Raw genomic sequence first — 12,142 nt, 5'->3', positions numbered from 1 at the left:
AAGGAGAGCACTGGGGGGACCATCACTCATATTTATGACACCTGTTGGACCCAGATTTTTCAGACCTTTGCCCAATGGTTATATGAGTTGAAACAGGTCCAAGGAGACAAAGGCTGTTGAAGGGAGGAGATCACACAAATGGCACGACCACATTACCAGGCCAGAAATACTTGGCATTCCAGAGAGGAGTGTATTTTTCACACACAGAGCATTCCCAGCAGTTGCATCAAACACCAACACATACCTGGACTTAGGTAGCTCCTGAAATGCTTTGCTGAACAGAGAGCTCAGCAAAGTCAGGGCCTTATTTTCAGGGCTTATGAGCAAGTAAGGAATCCTATTGGAGTCAATGGAAACAGCCAGCACCATTAAAAATCAAGTCATGTGGCTAATTGAGCGAATAGGTAGTCAGGCAACTGCCTTGAAAGACTAAAATAATGACCTCAGCACATACAAAGTCCTCATGCTTTGGACTGAAGTTCTCTTAAGCAAGAGATAGTTAGAATCATAGAATCATAGAAGGGTTTGAGTTGGAAGGGACCTTTAAAGGTCATCTAGTCCAACCCCCCTGCAATGAGCAGGGACATAGCTAGTTAGAAGAAAGTATAGCCAAAAAAATTGCTTAACTCTGCCCCACTGCAGCTAAGGACATACTCTTTGATACATGGATATACCCTACAGACATACGCATTTTTACTTTTCATGAACAGCAGTAGAGGTTTACTTTGTTAACACCTGACAGCCCCTCAGCTGAGCCCCCAATTATTGCTTTTGAGAGCAGCCCCAGGATGAAGAGCCAGGAGATGGGCTGAGCTGAGAGCACACTGAAGCTTAAGGTCGGTAAGGCCATACCTTTGGGTAGCAATGCGTTGTTTAACAGGCTCAGCTGCCTCGTAGCACTGCAGGGCAATCCTGCACCAACATGGGTAATTGGATTAGTTTGAACCATTAGTAAAGGTGATTTAAAATAATCAGGCTGATTTTTTTAAATGTCTGAAGCAGACAAGGGCTGTGAAGGATCATCTCTCCTAATTCCAGCTGTCTCAGATGAAAATATCTACAGTCCCCACTAGATCAACTCAGTCCCTCCCTCCATCACTAATTACCACTCTTTTTGGTTTTCTAACTAGGCATATCCTGTGTTGCTTCCCAACTCATTTCCAAGTAAAATGAGCCACATGAGTAGATCTCTAGCTTTTAAACTGTTCAGTGAAATAATCTGTTACTCCAACTGGAGTGGGTTAGTGGGAGCAATTCTGCAGGCACTGAGGAAAAAATAACCCTTGCAGGGAGAGGAGGCAATAATTTCTTCAGCCAACTCAGTGCAGCTGAAAGAGTCCTTGTCCAAAGCCCAGGAACATCACACGATCTGCTTCTGCAACGCCAAGAAATTTAACCTTCTGCTGGAGGTGGTGACTTGTTAAACCATTCCAGAAAGTCCCACAAGAATATATCCTTAGGCAAAAACCAACAGTAAATTATGTGGAGATGGACTAAGTGGCTGCTGGGGAATTATTATCTTTGTGCAAGCTTTATTTGCTGGTGTACATTTAATTATGAGAATGGAAAATACAATCCTCTCTATGACATCCATATTGTAAAACCAGAATTAAGCAAAGGTACCCAGGGCATAAAATGTAGGTATGTACTCCCATAAATCTAAAGCCATAAATTAAATATAAAAATTAAACAAGCCTCTTTTCCAGGAATCAGTTGCAACAGTTTCTTTTCTTATTCAGAAGATATGTGCTTGCAGCTTAAAAAAAAAAACAAAACAATATTTTGGAAAGGAGGGGGTGGATTATTTAAATACTAGTGAGGAAGGCGGGCTTGTTAAGATAAGAATGATGTTGACACAAAAGGGATAAGAAGAAATAATCTGACCATAAACACATTTAGGCTTGTCATTTTTTATCATTACAGTTCTGGATCTAGCTTCCAGTTAAAGCAGTGAGGCCAACAGCTTAACTCCACCAGAGCTACAGCTTGTTGCAGTTCTTACTAGTGGTTTCCTAGACCAGTTGCCTTCAGTGTTAAGTTGGGATGCAGTGATCTGAAAAAGTCTCACTACTGAAAGTATTTGTGCACTCTTTTGAGTGAAATTCAGAAGACCAGCCTCTAAGACTGTGAAGTTTTGGGTACTTCTTTCTCTGTCAGGTAATGCTTATGATACAAGCAAAGCTCCAAACTCTGCCCCATCCTAGGCTAGCCTTGTGAGACCAACTCAATTCGTACTTGATGATGGGATTTTCCATGCTCCTCCATATCTTCAAATGTTGTAACAGTTGTACAAGCTAGAAGCTTCAAGCGTTTTTCAAGCCCTTGTGGTATGTGCTGTATTATGTTACAAATGACAAGCATTGAAGTATTTACCCTCATGAATACGCTCAGGGCAGAGAGGGTACTGGGAAGAGCTGAGGATCTCAGACCTTCTCCGCTAGTCACTCTGTGTAGTGAATCCAACATCTCCAGTGGGCCATCCTGGGATCTCCGACGTAGACCGCAAACAGCCATGATGTCATGGGTGCTAGATAGCACAACTGTGTGGCGGTTCCCCTCTTCAGTTATACAGCAGGGAAGAACACACAGCATTAGCCCGTCAAAGGCAAAAGCAAAGGGGCTATTACTCCTCTTGCCCTTCCTCATTTTCATCTCACCCTTTCCTACTCCCTCATAAACCTGCTCCAGATAACTGACAGTTTTGCTTCTTGTGTACAATGAAACACTGTTAAAAAGCAAGCAATTGCCCATGTGGAAACAGAATTTTCCTGGGGGGCTGGGCAAAGACCACAAAATGAAGTCCCTGAGGAAACATAAAACCTTTCTCCAACTTCAGCGCAACGTTAAAACTAAGCACACCAAAGCCCTCTGAATCACATACTTCTCCAACTTGGAAGACAATGAGGCAATAAACATGGAATTTATGTTAATTAAATTATTTAATGCACAACTGGAAGGTCCTTAAACAGACTGGTGATGAGAACCTGGCTAGATCAGAGCAGAACAGGAGAAGCCTACAAAGGACAGCAAACAGGGAGGAGGAGTATGGAGGGAAGAAAGATGAAGTAATAGGCAGATTGTCAGGCAATGCCCCAATCTTGGAAAAGAGATGTGGACAGCATCAGATAATGGCCAAGGGGAGTGAGGTGTAATGAGATCACCCCCCCAAAGACCCAGGAAACTATCTAAACTTTTTTTTTGTAATTAATTGAAACTTTTCTCAATGAATACTCCAAAGATAAAGTTTAAAACTGGATTGACTACATCAGATTTGGGGTAACAACCAGAAGAATAGCTCATGATTTTGACCACAGGAGGGCTCCCAGGTTTCATGAATGCATATGGAAACCTTTTGAGAAAGGCTAGAAATATATCATGAGGCATGGAAGATGAAAGCCATGGAGTTGCACCCGTAGTTCAGACTGGACGCCTGCTAGGCCGGCTGAGCACGCTACATATAATGGTTTTCATCTTCAACAAAATAAAGAAACAAAAGGAAGTATTTTTCTGCAAACTTCTTTTTCTCTACTGCCATAAAGGAATCATTATAAAAATGTCAGGTGTTAGATCCCTGAAGCAGCAGTGTTTCTTCTGGTGTTACCAGTAAGGAGAACCTTTAAAATTAAAGGGGATTTTCCTAGTGAATAATGTTTGGGAATTCAATTTTTCTCACATGGGAAAAGACTGTCAACATCTGACCAGGCTGCAGCCCACACAGATTAGGTACAGCCTGCCAGAAGATAACATATCATCTGAGACCTGCTTCCTACTGTCTCTGTCGCTAGACTCTGCAGATGCGCCCAGTAATCGGACTACAGACCCTAAGTTCAGCCAGGGGCCCCTGGGCATGAGGAGGCAATGGTGGTCAAGGCAGATGAGCATCTGATTAAGTGAGGTGGGTAGGGACAACTGTTCATATGGTTGTACAATGGAGGAGGAAGAGGAGCGTGCAGTTGCTGTTGATCCAGAACACCATGCCCATGTACCCCAAAACACATTCCGACAGCCAGCTAGAAACACGGAAAAGACTAGAAGTACAAATGACTACGTGCATCAGGAAGAGAGTAGGTGAAACTACAGCCATCACCAATGTCCTAGGGACTTTGTTAGATGAAAACGGGCAGATGACCGGAGGAGATGGTCTGCCACAATTCCCACTGAAGTCAATGCTGAGACAGATCCTGACCTCTGACGTGTCTGGATTGGGTCTGAACTGTCTAGTCCCAGAGGAGAAAATACTGACATTATTAATAGTTAATTTTCTCAGTTGTTAGTAATGGTCTAGTTGGTCACGGCCTGTGTGGAGAATTTCTGGTTGATTCATCAGATCTTTGACGTCATACCCTCAGTGACATTAAATGCCTCCATACAAAGCCATGCACATAGGTAAAGGTCACCACCTTAAATACTCTGAAGAGGGTTTTTACCTGCAAAAGCTGGCCCTGGGGTTTTAACTGTACTAGAGAAGAAACTGGGGATATATCAGGATCTTCCACGTCCTCTCTTCTGCAGGAGTAGTGTGTAAGACCTGACAGAGCTAAGAGCTGGGAGAGCTGGTGGCAGTGCACACTGTAGATACGCCTGTGCCCAGAAATTGCACTGGCTAGGCTAATACTAATGGTATTTGCAGATGATGAACAGATCAAAGCTGAAATAAAACAGGGAGGCCAGCAAAAAAAAATAGCTGTGATGATAAGGAGATAAGAGAGGAAGTTTCCCACTTCAGGAGACAGAAGAGGCTGAACAGGTTGAAGGTCCAGGAGATGCTGCCAGAAGGGAATTGGGGCTGGAGAAGATTTATTTTGACAAGTTTATGAAATCCCTGTTTCCCCTGCATCCGGCCTCTTCCGACAGACCAGGCCTTCACGCACAAAGATGAAATAACTCCCTACTTTCTGCACACAGCCATGAAACAGAAAACTTCTCAGGAAAATATCCCCTGAAAAGGATTTCATCCTTTTCCATTGAGGGTTTATGATGACAAATAATCCCACCTCTTTTCTAGTAAATTCCAGTTTTAGGGTCAATCAGTTACAGCTGTGCTAATCCACAATTACTGACTTCCTTGCCTGCTGATCTCTCCATGGTGAAACCTGCAGATGAAACCACCATGACCTCCATCTGCCTTTCCGTACCATATTTAGAAAACAACAAGTAAGGTAAGGCTCCAGAACAACTGTGCACATACTGTGGATGCTATAGCAGGGCAGGGATTTTTCTTTGTGAGGGCAGGTCTGAATAGGTTACATCCCAAACTTTTGACTTGTAAAGGCAAAGAAACCAGTGGTTTTGTTTACCGCAGTTGACTGCAGTAATGCTGCTTTTTATGTCAACATACATTTTAGTAAATGTTAGCTTGTACTCTGTAGTGATGGGCTGTTTGCAGTAACCTTGGGAATACTGCTCTTATCTTATATTTACACAACAAGTGCAAAGAAACGAGATTAGGTATTTTTCCACAATGTTTAAAATGCCTTTTTTTCTCCTGTCTTGAACAAGGGCTGAACTTTAAACATTTCAAACACATATGGCCCCACTTGGAAGACGTACAGTTAACGTGGTACTAATCATTTGCTGGCAGGTCTATCCTGATCAGAGTATACTTGTATTACGATGACTATACCGTGTATCTCAGGTCAAGTGCAATGGTTGTCTGGGACTGCAGCAAGGGAAATTGAAACTAGAGTCACAAAACCGAGCTGGACTAGGACTACAGACAGGATGGACAGACACGTGCTGTGGCATCCCTCTGGAGACAGGGGAGGACTCTCGTAAGGAACCAGGCCTATCACAAGCATTTTGATGGATGGGATTGATAGAAAACTTATTCAGCATGATTTACTGTCCCCAAAGGAAGGGAGTTTTTCTTCTGTAGCCCTGTATTCAAATTTTATTTCAGCCACATGATTCTGAGGCTTCTGCTTTACAAAACTTACCCTCCGCCCTCCCACCAGTGGTAGCACTATGAGAAATAATTTTAAAATGTCACATATTAAACTCAACGCAGGCGTGCTGTGACCAGCTTTACTGGGCTTGCTGTATGCATGTCCTTAAACGTATTTATTATTCAGCCTCTCCATGCCACAGTTTCATCCATGCCTGCGATAACAGCCGCCTCCCAGGAAGGCTGTGAATTTTCATTTGTCTCTCCGTGCCAAAACAGCAGAATAAACCTCACTGCCATAAGTGCAAAGCTTGTTTGAAGAGCACTGTACCGGAGCAGAGGGGAGGTGGCAGATCTGCAGCACCCACACACTCCCCTGCTCCAGGAAAGCCTGGTTTTCTCCCATCTCTCTCACAGGGCAGAACAAGAGCATTTGCCCCTCTGTGGGCAGGGGGCTTGCAGTTTTAAAACAAAAAAAGGGGGGGGGGGGGGACAGCAGAATTTTCCCAATTACATGGCAAGCAATGTCTCCTCTGTCTCCTGCAGAGAGCAGCTGAAGTAAGCTGCACAGCTCTGTAATGTGAATTTAAAGTTAATTAAAGATGCTTGGGGTGGACATGAGACTGAAGGGAAGGACTGCTGGAATGTCAGCTCCAGCTGCTACAAATTTGTTTCTTTCAGATCAGATCCTGCACTCTGTCCTCGCTGTACAGGCCTCGACACTTCCGGAGTTCATGTTCTGCAACTAGCAACACCTTCAGAGGGGAACTCCTTCAACTTTCCTGAGAAGTTTTCTGCTTCCTGGCTGTGTGCAGAAAGTAGGGAGCTATTTCATCTGTTGTACATGAAGGACTGATCTATCGGAAGAAGCCGGATGCAGGGGGAACAGGGACTTCATAAACCTGCCAAATAAATCTTCTCCAGCCCCGGTTCCCTTCTGGCAGCATCTCCTGGACCTTCAACCTGTTCAGCCTCTTCTGTCTCCTGAAGTGGGAAGCTTCCTCTCTTATCTCTTTATCACTGCTTTTGTTTTCTGGCCTCTCCTACAAAAAGTGCATGTTTTCATTTGTTAAAATCTTCGCACAATCAGTTGACCGACTGTTTGCATATAAAGCACTGAGAAGCTGGGGACTATGGCAGGATTGTTTTGGATCAGCCTCCAGGGACACAGCAAGATTGGCCTAATTAAACACAGGTATTTAAATTTACTCACACAATATCCCTGTGAATACTGGAAAACCTTCACAAGACAGCACAGACCTGACGATTATAGTTTTTAATTTTCTAGTTCATCTGGAGCTGAAAGTGCTTTATAACACTATTACCAAAACAGTGCTAGTGTCCAAGTGAGTGCAGAAACTGTTTAACACTGCACCTAACACCTTAAAGGGACTAAAAGCTGGAAATGAAGAACAGGGAATTAGCAGCATGCAGAAAGTATGAATGTAATCAGGACAGAATATAATCAGTGGTAATTAATTATGTCACTGCTGCCAGTATAGGATGGTGACTCTTGCTATAATTTTGCCATCATAACCATGCTCTTGGTCAGGTTACTTGACCTGCTTTCAGTGTTTATCTATTGAGGATTTTGTTCTGGTATGTGACTGTGAAAAAAGGGTTAAAAAAAGTAACAGTTTCCTGTAGCAGGGATATTCCAGTTGCATAACTACCTTTGGAGGATTTCTCCCAGAGCAAAAGGACTTTGTTAGGTGTGCAGGACACCTACGGCTTTTGTTGCCTTGACAATTGCTCAACTGAACCACCTCTAACTCATTAAACATGCCTCAAATTTACATCACCAATTGCAAACAGTAATTACCCAAACCTTCAAAACTGGTGTTTGCTCGACAGAAAATTTCAGCACTTGTTCTCCTTAATGGACCTCTTGCAGAAGCCAGAGTAATATCAAGAAAAGGAAACATGTAACAGAAGCAAGTGGTATTTCATATTTTCAAAATGGTCTAACAGGAATGGAAAGCAGAGGGGTTCCTTCCTACACGCGGCCTTAAGCTAACATTCACCCTGATGAATACCAAAGGGAAATTACAAGTTTCCTTTAAAATATCTGTTGTTCCTGCAGAGCTCATGTTGCTTAGAGGGATTTACAAGGCTTTAGCTTTGCCCTGGAGCTTTTGTGTTGATAAGGCATCTTTCAACAGGAAAAAACCCCCATGCAATTCACAGAAGTCACCACAAACACTCCCCAGCACAGCTACTTCTGCCAGCACGGTAAAATAAAACAGCAATACCACACAAAAGCATGGGGCCAAGGACTGAAGAGAAGTAAGTAGAACAGAAGTAAATTACTTGTATTTATTCTCACAGTAAGCAACTGAGTAAAAAATCACATTTCCCTATACACTAATCGTCATTCTGTAGTGAAACCGAGATAGAGTTAAACTGTCTCTCCCAACAATCATCACTTACTGTATTTCAAAACCAAACTTCTCTGAACACAAGAAGAATAGTATCTTTCAGAGCTTAAATGTTTCTTTGGTATAATTGTCATCTTATTTTGGGAGAAAATAAAAGAATTACATCATTTGTTAGATTGCATTAAAAAAACAAAGCAAGAGATGAAAGTCAAAGCAACAGAGTAGTGGTGGTCTTTGGTTTAGTTTATGAACAACCACATTATATCATTGCTAAAGTCGGTGTTGGAGAAATTAGGTCTTAACTGAAAACTGTTTTAAATCCAGAGGAAATACCCTTTGTAGCACATGTAAGAACGCAAAGTTTATCATGGCAGGAAGCCCTGCCAAAAGCTTACAGAAAAATATTTCTGTGCTACCAGACAACCACAAGAGACAATTTTTAAGTTGCAAGAATAGGATGTTTCCCAGAGCTTTGTGCAGTTATTAGAATTTCCATCCTAGCATTTTGGGGGGATGTTAAAGCATTCAAGTTTTGTGCCTTTCTAATTTAAACCGAATTTGGCACCTAGAATAATAAAATTTTGTCTACTGGTCACAAGAACTTTATCATCAGTGTTAACATGATTAATTCCAGTTTACTACTTTCTTTTAGATGGATGCCACAGGGATGCAAGTTGCTAAAATTGTGCCAGGTTAATTTTACTTAGGAGACCTGGCTATTCATCCGTGTACATGGCTGAGATGCTTTCCAGCCCTTCCCGCTTCCCTCCAGCATTTGCAAACCTCGAAGAGAAAATAGACACAAACCACTTTGGTAGAGAGGGGGAAATCTGTAAGCCCAAACGATGGCTTTGTAATAGTGCCACTAGTGGGTTCAGCCTCAAGAGGCATTCTAAACAATAACTTATCTTTTACATCATCTAACTACACTAACATTAATGCTCCATACCATATGCCTTCTATAAAAGCTGCCCAAGCCCAATCAGGCCATTATCTATATACCAGCATACAACAGTGTCTCTTCCATTGGCTTAGGACTGTGCCATCAGTGTCACTCGTAGGGGCTTGCCAGAATTGTGAGACTGGGACTGCACAGAAGTAGCCAACAGAGACTTCACTCACTTGACCAGGTAGGTGATGGTTGTAAATCACGTGCACTGTATGGGGTTCACAGTACCACAAGTTATATATGTGCAATCAGGCCAAGGGGCTTCCTTCAAGAATGAGGGCTGGCATTAAGCCTCAGACTCAGCCTCAGATTAAGGGAAAACTCTGCAAATTCTGTCCATTAGAACAAGATGATGAAAATCAGATTTTCTCCTCCCAGGTAAAAGCCCACTGCTGGGTGTTTAGCAATGTCACCTCCGTCAACATCTGCCTTACCTCAGCTTCCCTCAAAGTCAAAGCAAGAGACGATGGAACAGGTATTCCCAGGAACCAGCCCAGAGCAGCAGCGGTGGAGAAGGGATGCGACACAGCCCAACCGGTGACAGCAGATGTTGTCACCTTGCATCCTCCCCACAGCTCCAGAGCAGGGCCAAGTGCCCTCAAGCGTGGGGTACCCCTGGTAGCTTATGACACCAACCAACCTCCTCTCCCAGCTCTGCCCCTATGGCAAAACCTAACCAGTAATGACTACTGGGGGTGTCTTTTCATGGCCTCACTGCTGAGTACCAGGGCAGGGCTCCTGGCAGTCCTCTTACCAGCAAACCTAAGCTCTTGAGAAGGGCTCTGCCCGGTGAATAAGAGAGATCTGGCAGCACTCAGCCCCCTGCAAGTCCCTCTGAACGTCCCTGTGAAAGGAAATCAAAACACATTAAAAAAACTGAATGTGTGGTTTATTATATTTAAGATGCTATTTGTCTATAGGGTTTAAATATGTCTGTCACACAGTTAACAGTAAATGAATGTAATTTTACATGTTCAGCATTTTGATACACAGTACAGGACTACAAGTGTGGTAAAGAAGCATGGGAAATTACTATTTCCTTGATGCACGTATCAAATCCTGCAGCACCACTTAAAAGCTCGGAGTAAGGACTCAAGCTGCAGTATTACAAGCGCTACTAAATAAACCAAGAGACATACCTATGTTAAACATTACAGAAACAAAACAAATGACACAAGGGTTTAATATTTAAGATTTGATACAGGATTAAAATACTAATATTTTATGTCCTGGTTTAAAATTAATAAATATAAAAACAATATAAAAATATACACCAGTTGATAAAAGGATGCACTGAGTAATGTTAGAAAGCTAAATTTCACTTTCAAACGTATGCAGGTATGTCTTTAGGGAAAGGATTTCTGTGTAGCTGCGACTGGTCTTTCGGAAGAAGTCCAAGCTTGTGAGCTGTTCGATGTCACGCACACGCGCAGTGTGCATCTTAAGAAGATCTTCAACCCACTTTGATTCATCCTCCAAGCTCTGAAATGTAAAAAAAAAAAAAAAAAAAGTTTTATAACATGCCATGTCAAAAATAAGCTCCGAAAGCAAATGCAACTTTTCTAAACATTGGGTCCATTTGAAGAATCTCTGTGCACTATTCAAGAATGACTAATGTAAACAAGTTCCAAGAAAACAGATTTGAAACTTAACATGCAAGATGATTCCTGCAGTTTTATTTCGGGACCCATTTTAGGATGGGGTTGAGACATTGACCATAGTTGTCTAAGAAAAGCTGGCCCCATGTTGCAGGTGTTTCAGAAGAACAGCCATATGCTTTTAGAAGATCCATTGCTCACTACATATTTTTTTATCTCACAGGAAGAGGTCCATATTAATCAGTTGTGTATTACCAAAGCCCAGACTCTAGGCGGTTTAGCTTTGAACCCTACCCCTACACATTATTCTCATCTGACCAGCACCTCATCTAACACAACATTATTTTAATCTTTCCACTTTACTGTCAGGAGACCATCACAATTCATTACATAGTTGGGACTATGGTTTATGTTGGTACCTGTAAAATTCTGTTATTGGAACATACACATTATTGACTGATAGAAAAAAGACTTTCACTAAGCATTTCCCAATACAAAAAAAAAAATCAGGAAGGTGATGCTGCCAGAGTGATCGGGGTCAGGTTGCATGGTTGTAATCTCTCTTAGAGGACTGCTCCTGCTGCATGCCTTGTGCCAGCTCCGGCACATGTTGGAGCCATCCACAAACTAACGTGACTCACTAACACATCAGAAAATCAGCCCTGCAAAACACTGCAGTTACTGGCTGTCTGAGTGCATTAACCAGCCCAGCGACAAGTCCCATGAGCATTGCAGCCAGCCCCAGGGACTGCACGGCAGGGAGCAGACGTGGGAAAAGGACAGAGCAAACAGGACTTTTCCCCCTTTGGCCTCTCTGGCTGGTACATCTACACCACTGCTGGGGAAGCAGTTTAGGAATGGAGGGTTGTGCCTCCAAGCATTTGGACTCTACACGTGTGACTTGGAAATCTTGCTGATAAAAATCTATTTCTGGGCTTACTCCTGAAAATGAGCCCTTTTCTGACTGTCTCAGCAAGGTCCTCCTACAAAGTGATCCTCTCACTGATCAAGACTAAGCTTCAGCAATGCCAGAGCCTACTCAATGCAGTAGGTGTGCCACAGACCAGGCAGTGGGTCACCCTGCAAAGGCCAGGAGGGTGAGCATGATCGTTTGCACAGAGAGGACACGAAGTACCAGCTAGGTCACAACTGGCTGCTCTAAAGCAAACATCCATGACCCAGTCAGCACTTGTCTGTTTTGAAGCTTTTCAGTTCCAAACCAACTTTCCTCTCCATGTTGCTAGCAACCTGAGGTCCAAAGCCAGATCTGGAACATGAAAAGAAAGATGCAAATTAAGAGGGAAGAGAAGGGAGCGTGCCCTGCTCTCCCCTT

At 42.9% G+C, this 12,142-nt stretch overlaps 1 protein-coding gene across 2 annotated transcripts in view; it reads right to left on the bottom strand.

The window, feature by feature from the left end:
* Positions 1-10,083: 10,083 nt before the first annotated feature.
* ENPP2 (ectonucleotide pyrophosphatase/phosphodiesterase 2) overlaps positions 10,084-12,142 on the bottom strand; it is a 58,542-nt gene continuing 56,483 nt past the window's right edge. For both annotated transcript variants that reach the window (XM_050890841.1, XM_050890842.1), the window contains one exon: positions 10,084-10,693. In XM_050890841.1, the coding sequence (XP_050746798.1) occupies positions 10,523-10,693 (171 nt within the window). In that variant the 3' untranslated portion in view covers positions 10,084-10,522. The remainder of the gene's footprint in view (positions 10,694-12,142) is intronic.

Source organism: Gymnogyps californianus, chromosome 2 (genome assembly GCF_018139145.2).
Source record: "Gymnogyps californianus isolate 813 chromosome 2, ASM1813914v2, whole genome shotgun sequence".
Lineage (NCBI taxonomy): Eukaryota > Metazoa > Chordata > Aves > Accipitriformes > Cathartidae > Gymnogyps > Gymnogyps californianus.
Note: the sequence above shows the minus strand (reverse complement) of the source record. Positions and strands in the feature narration are given on the sequence as shown.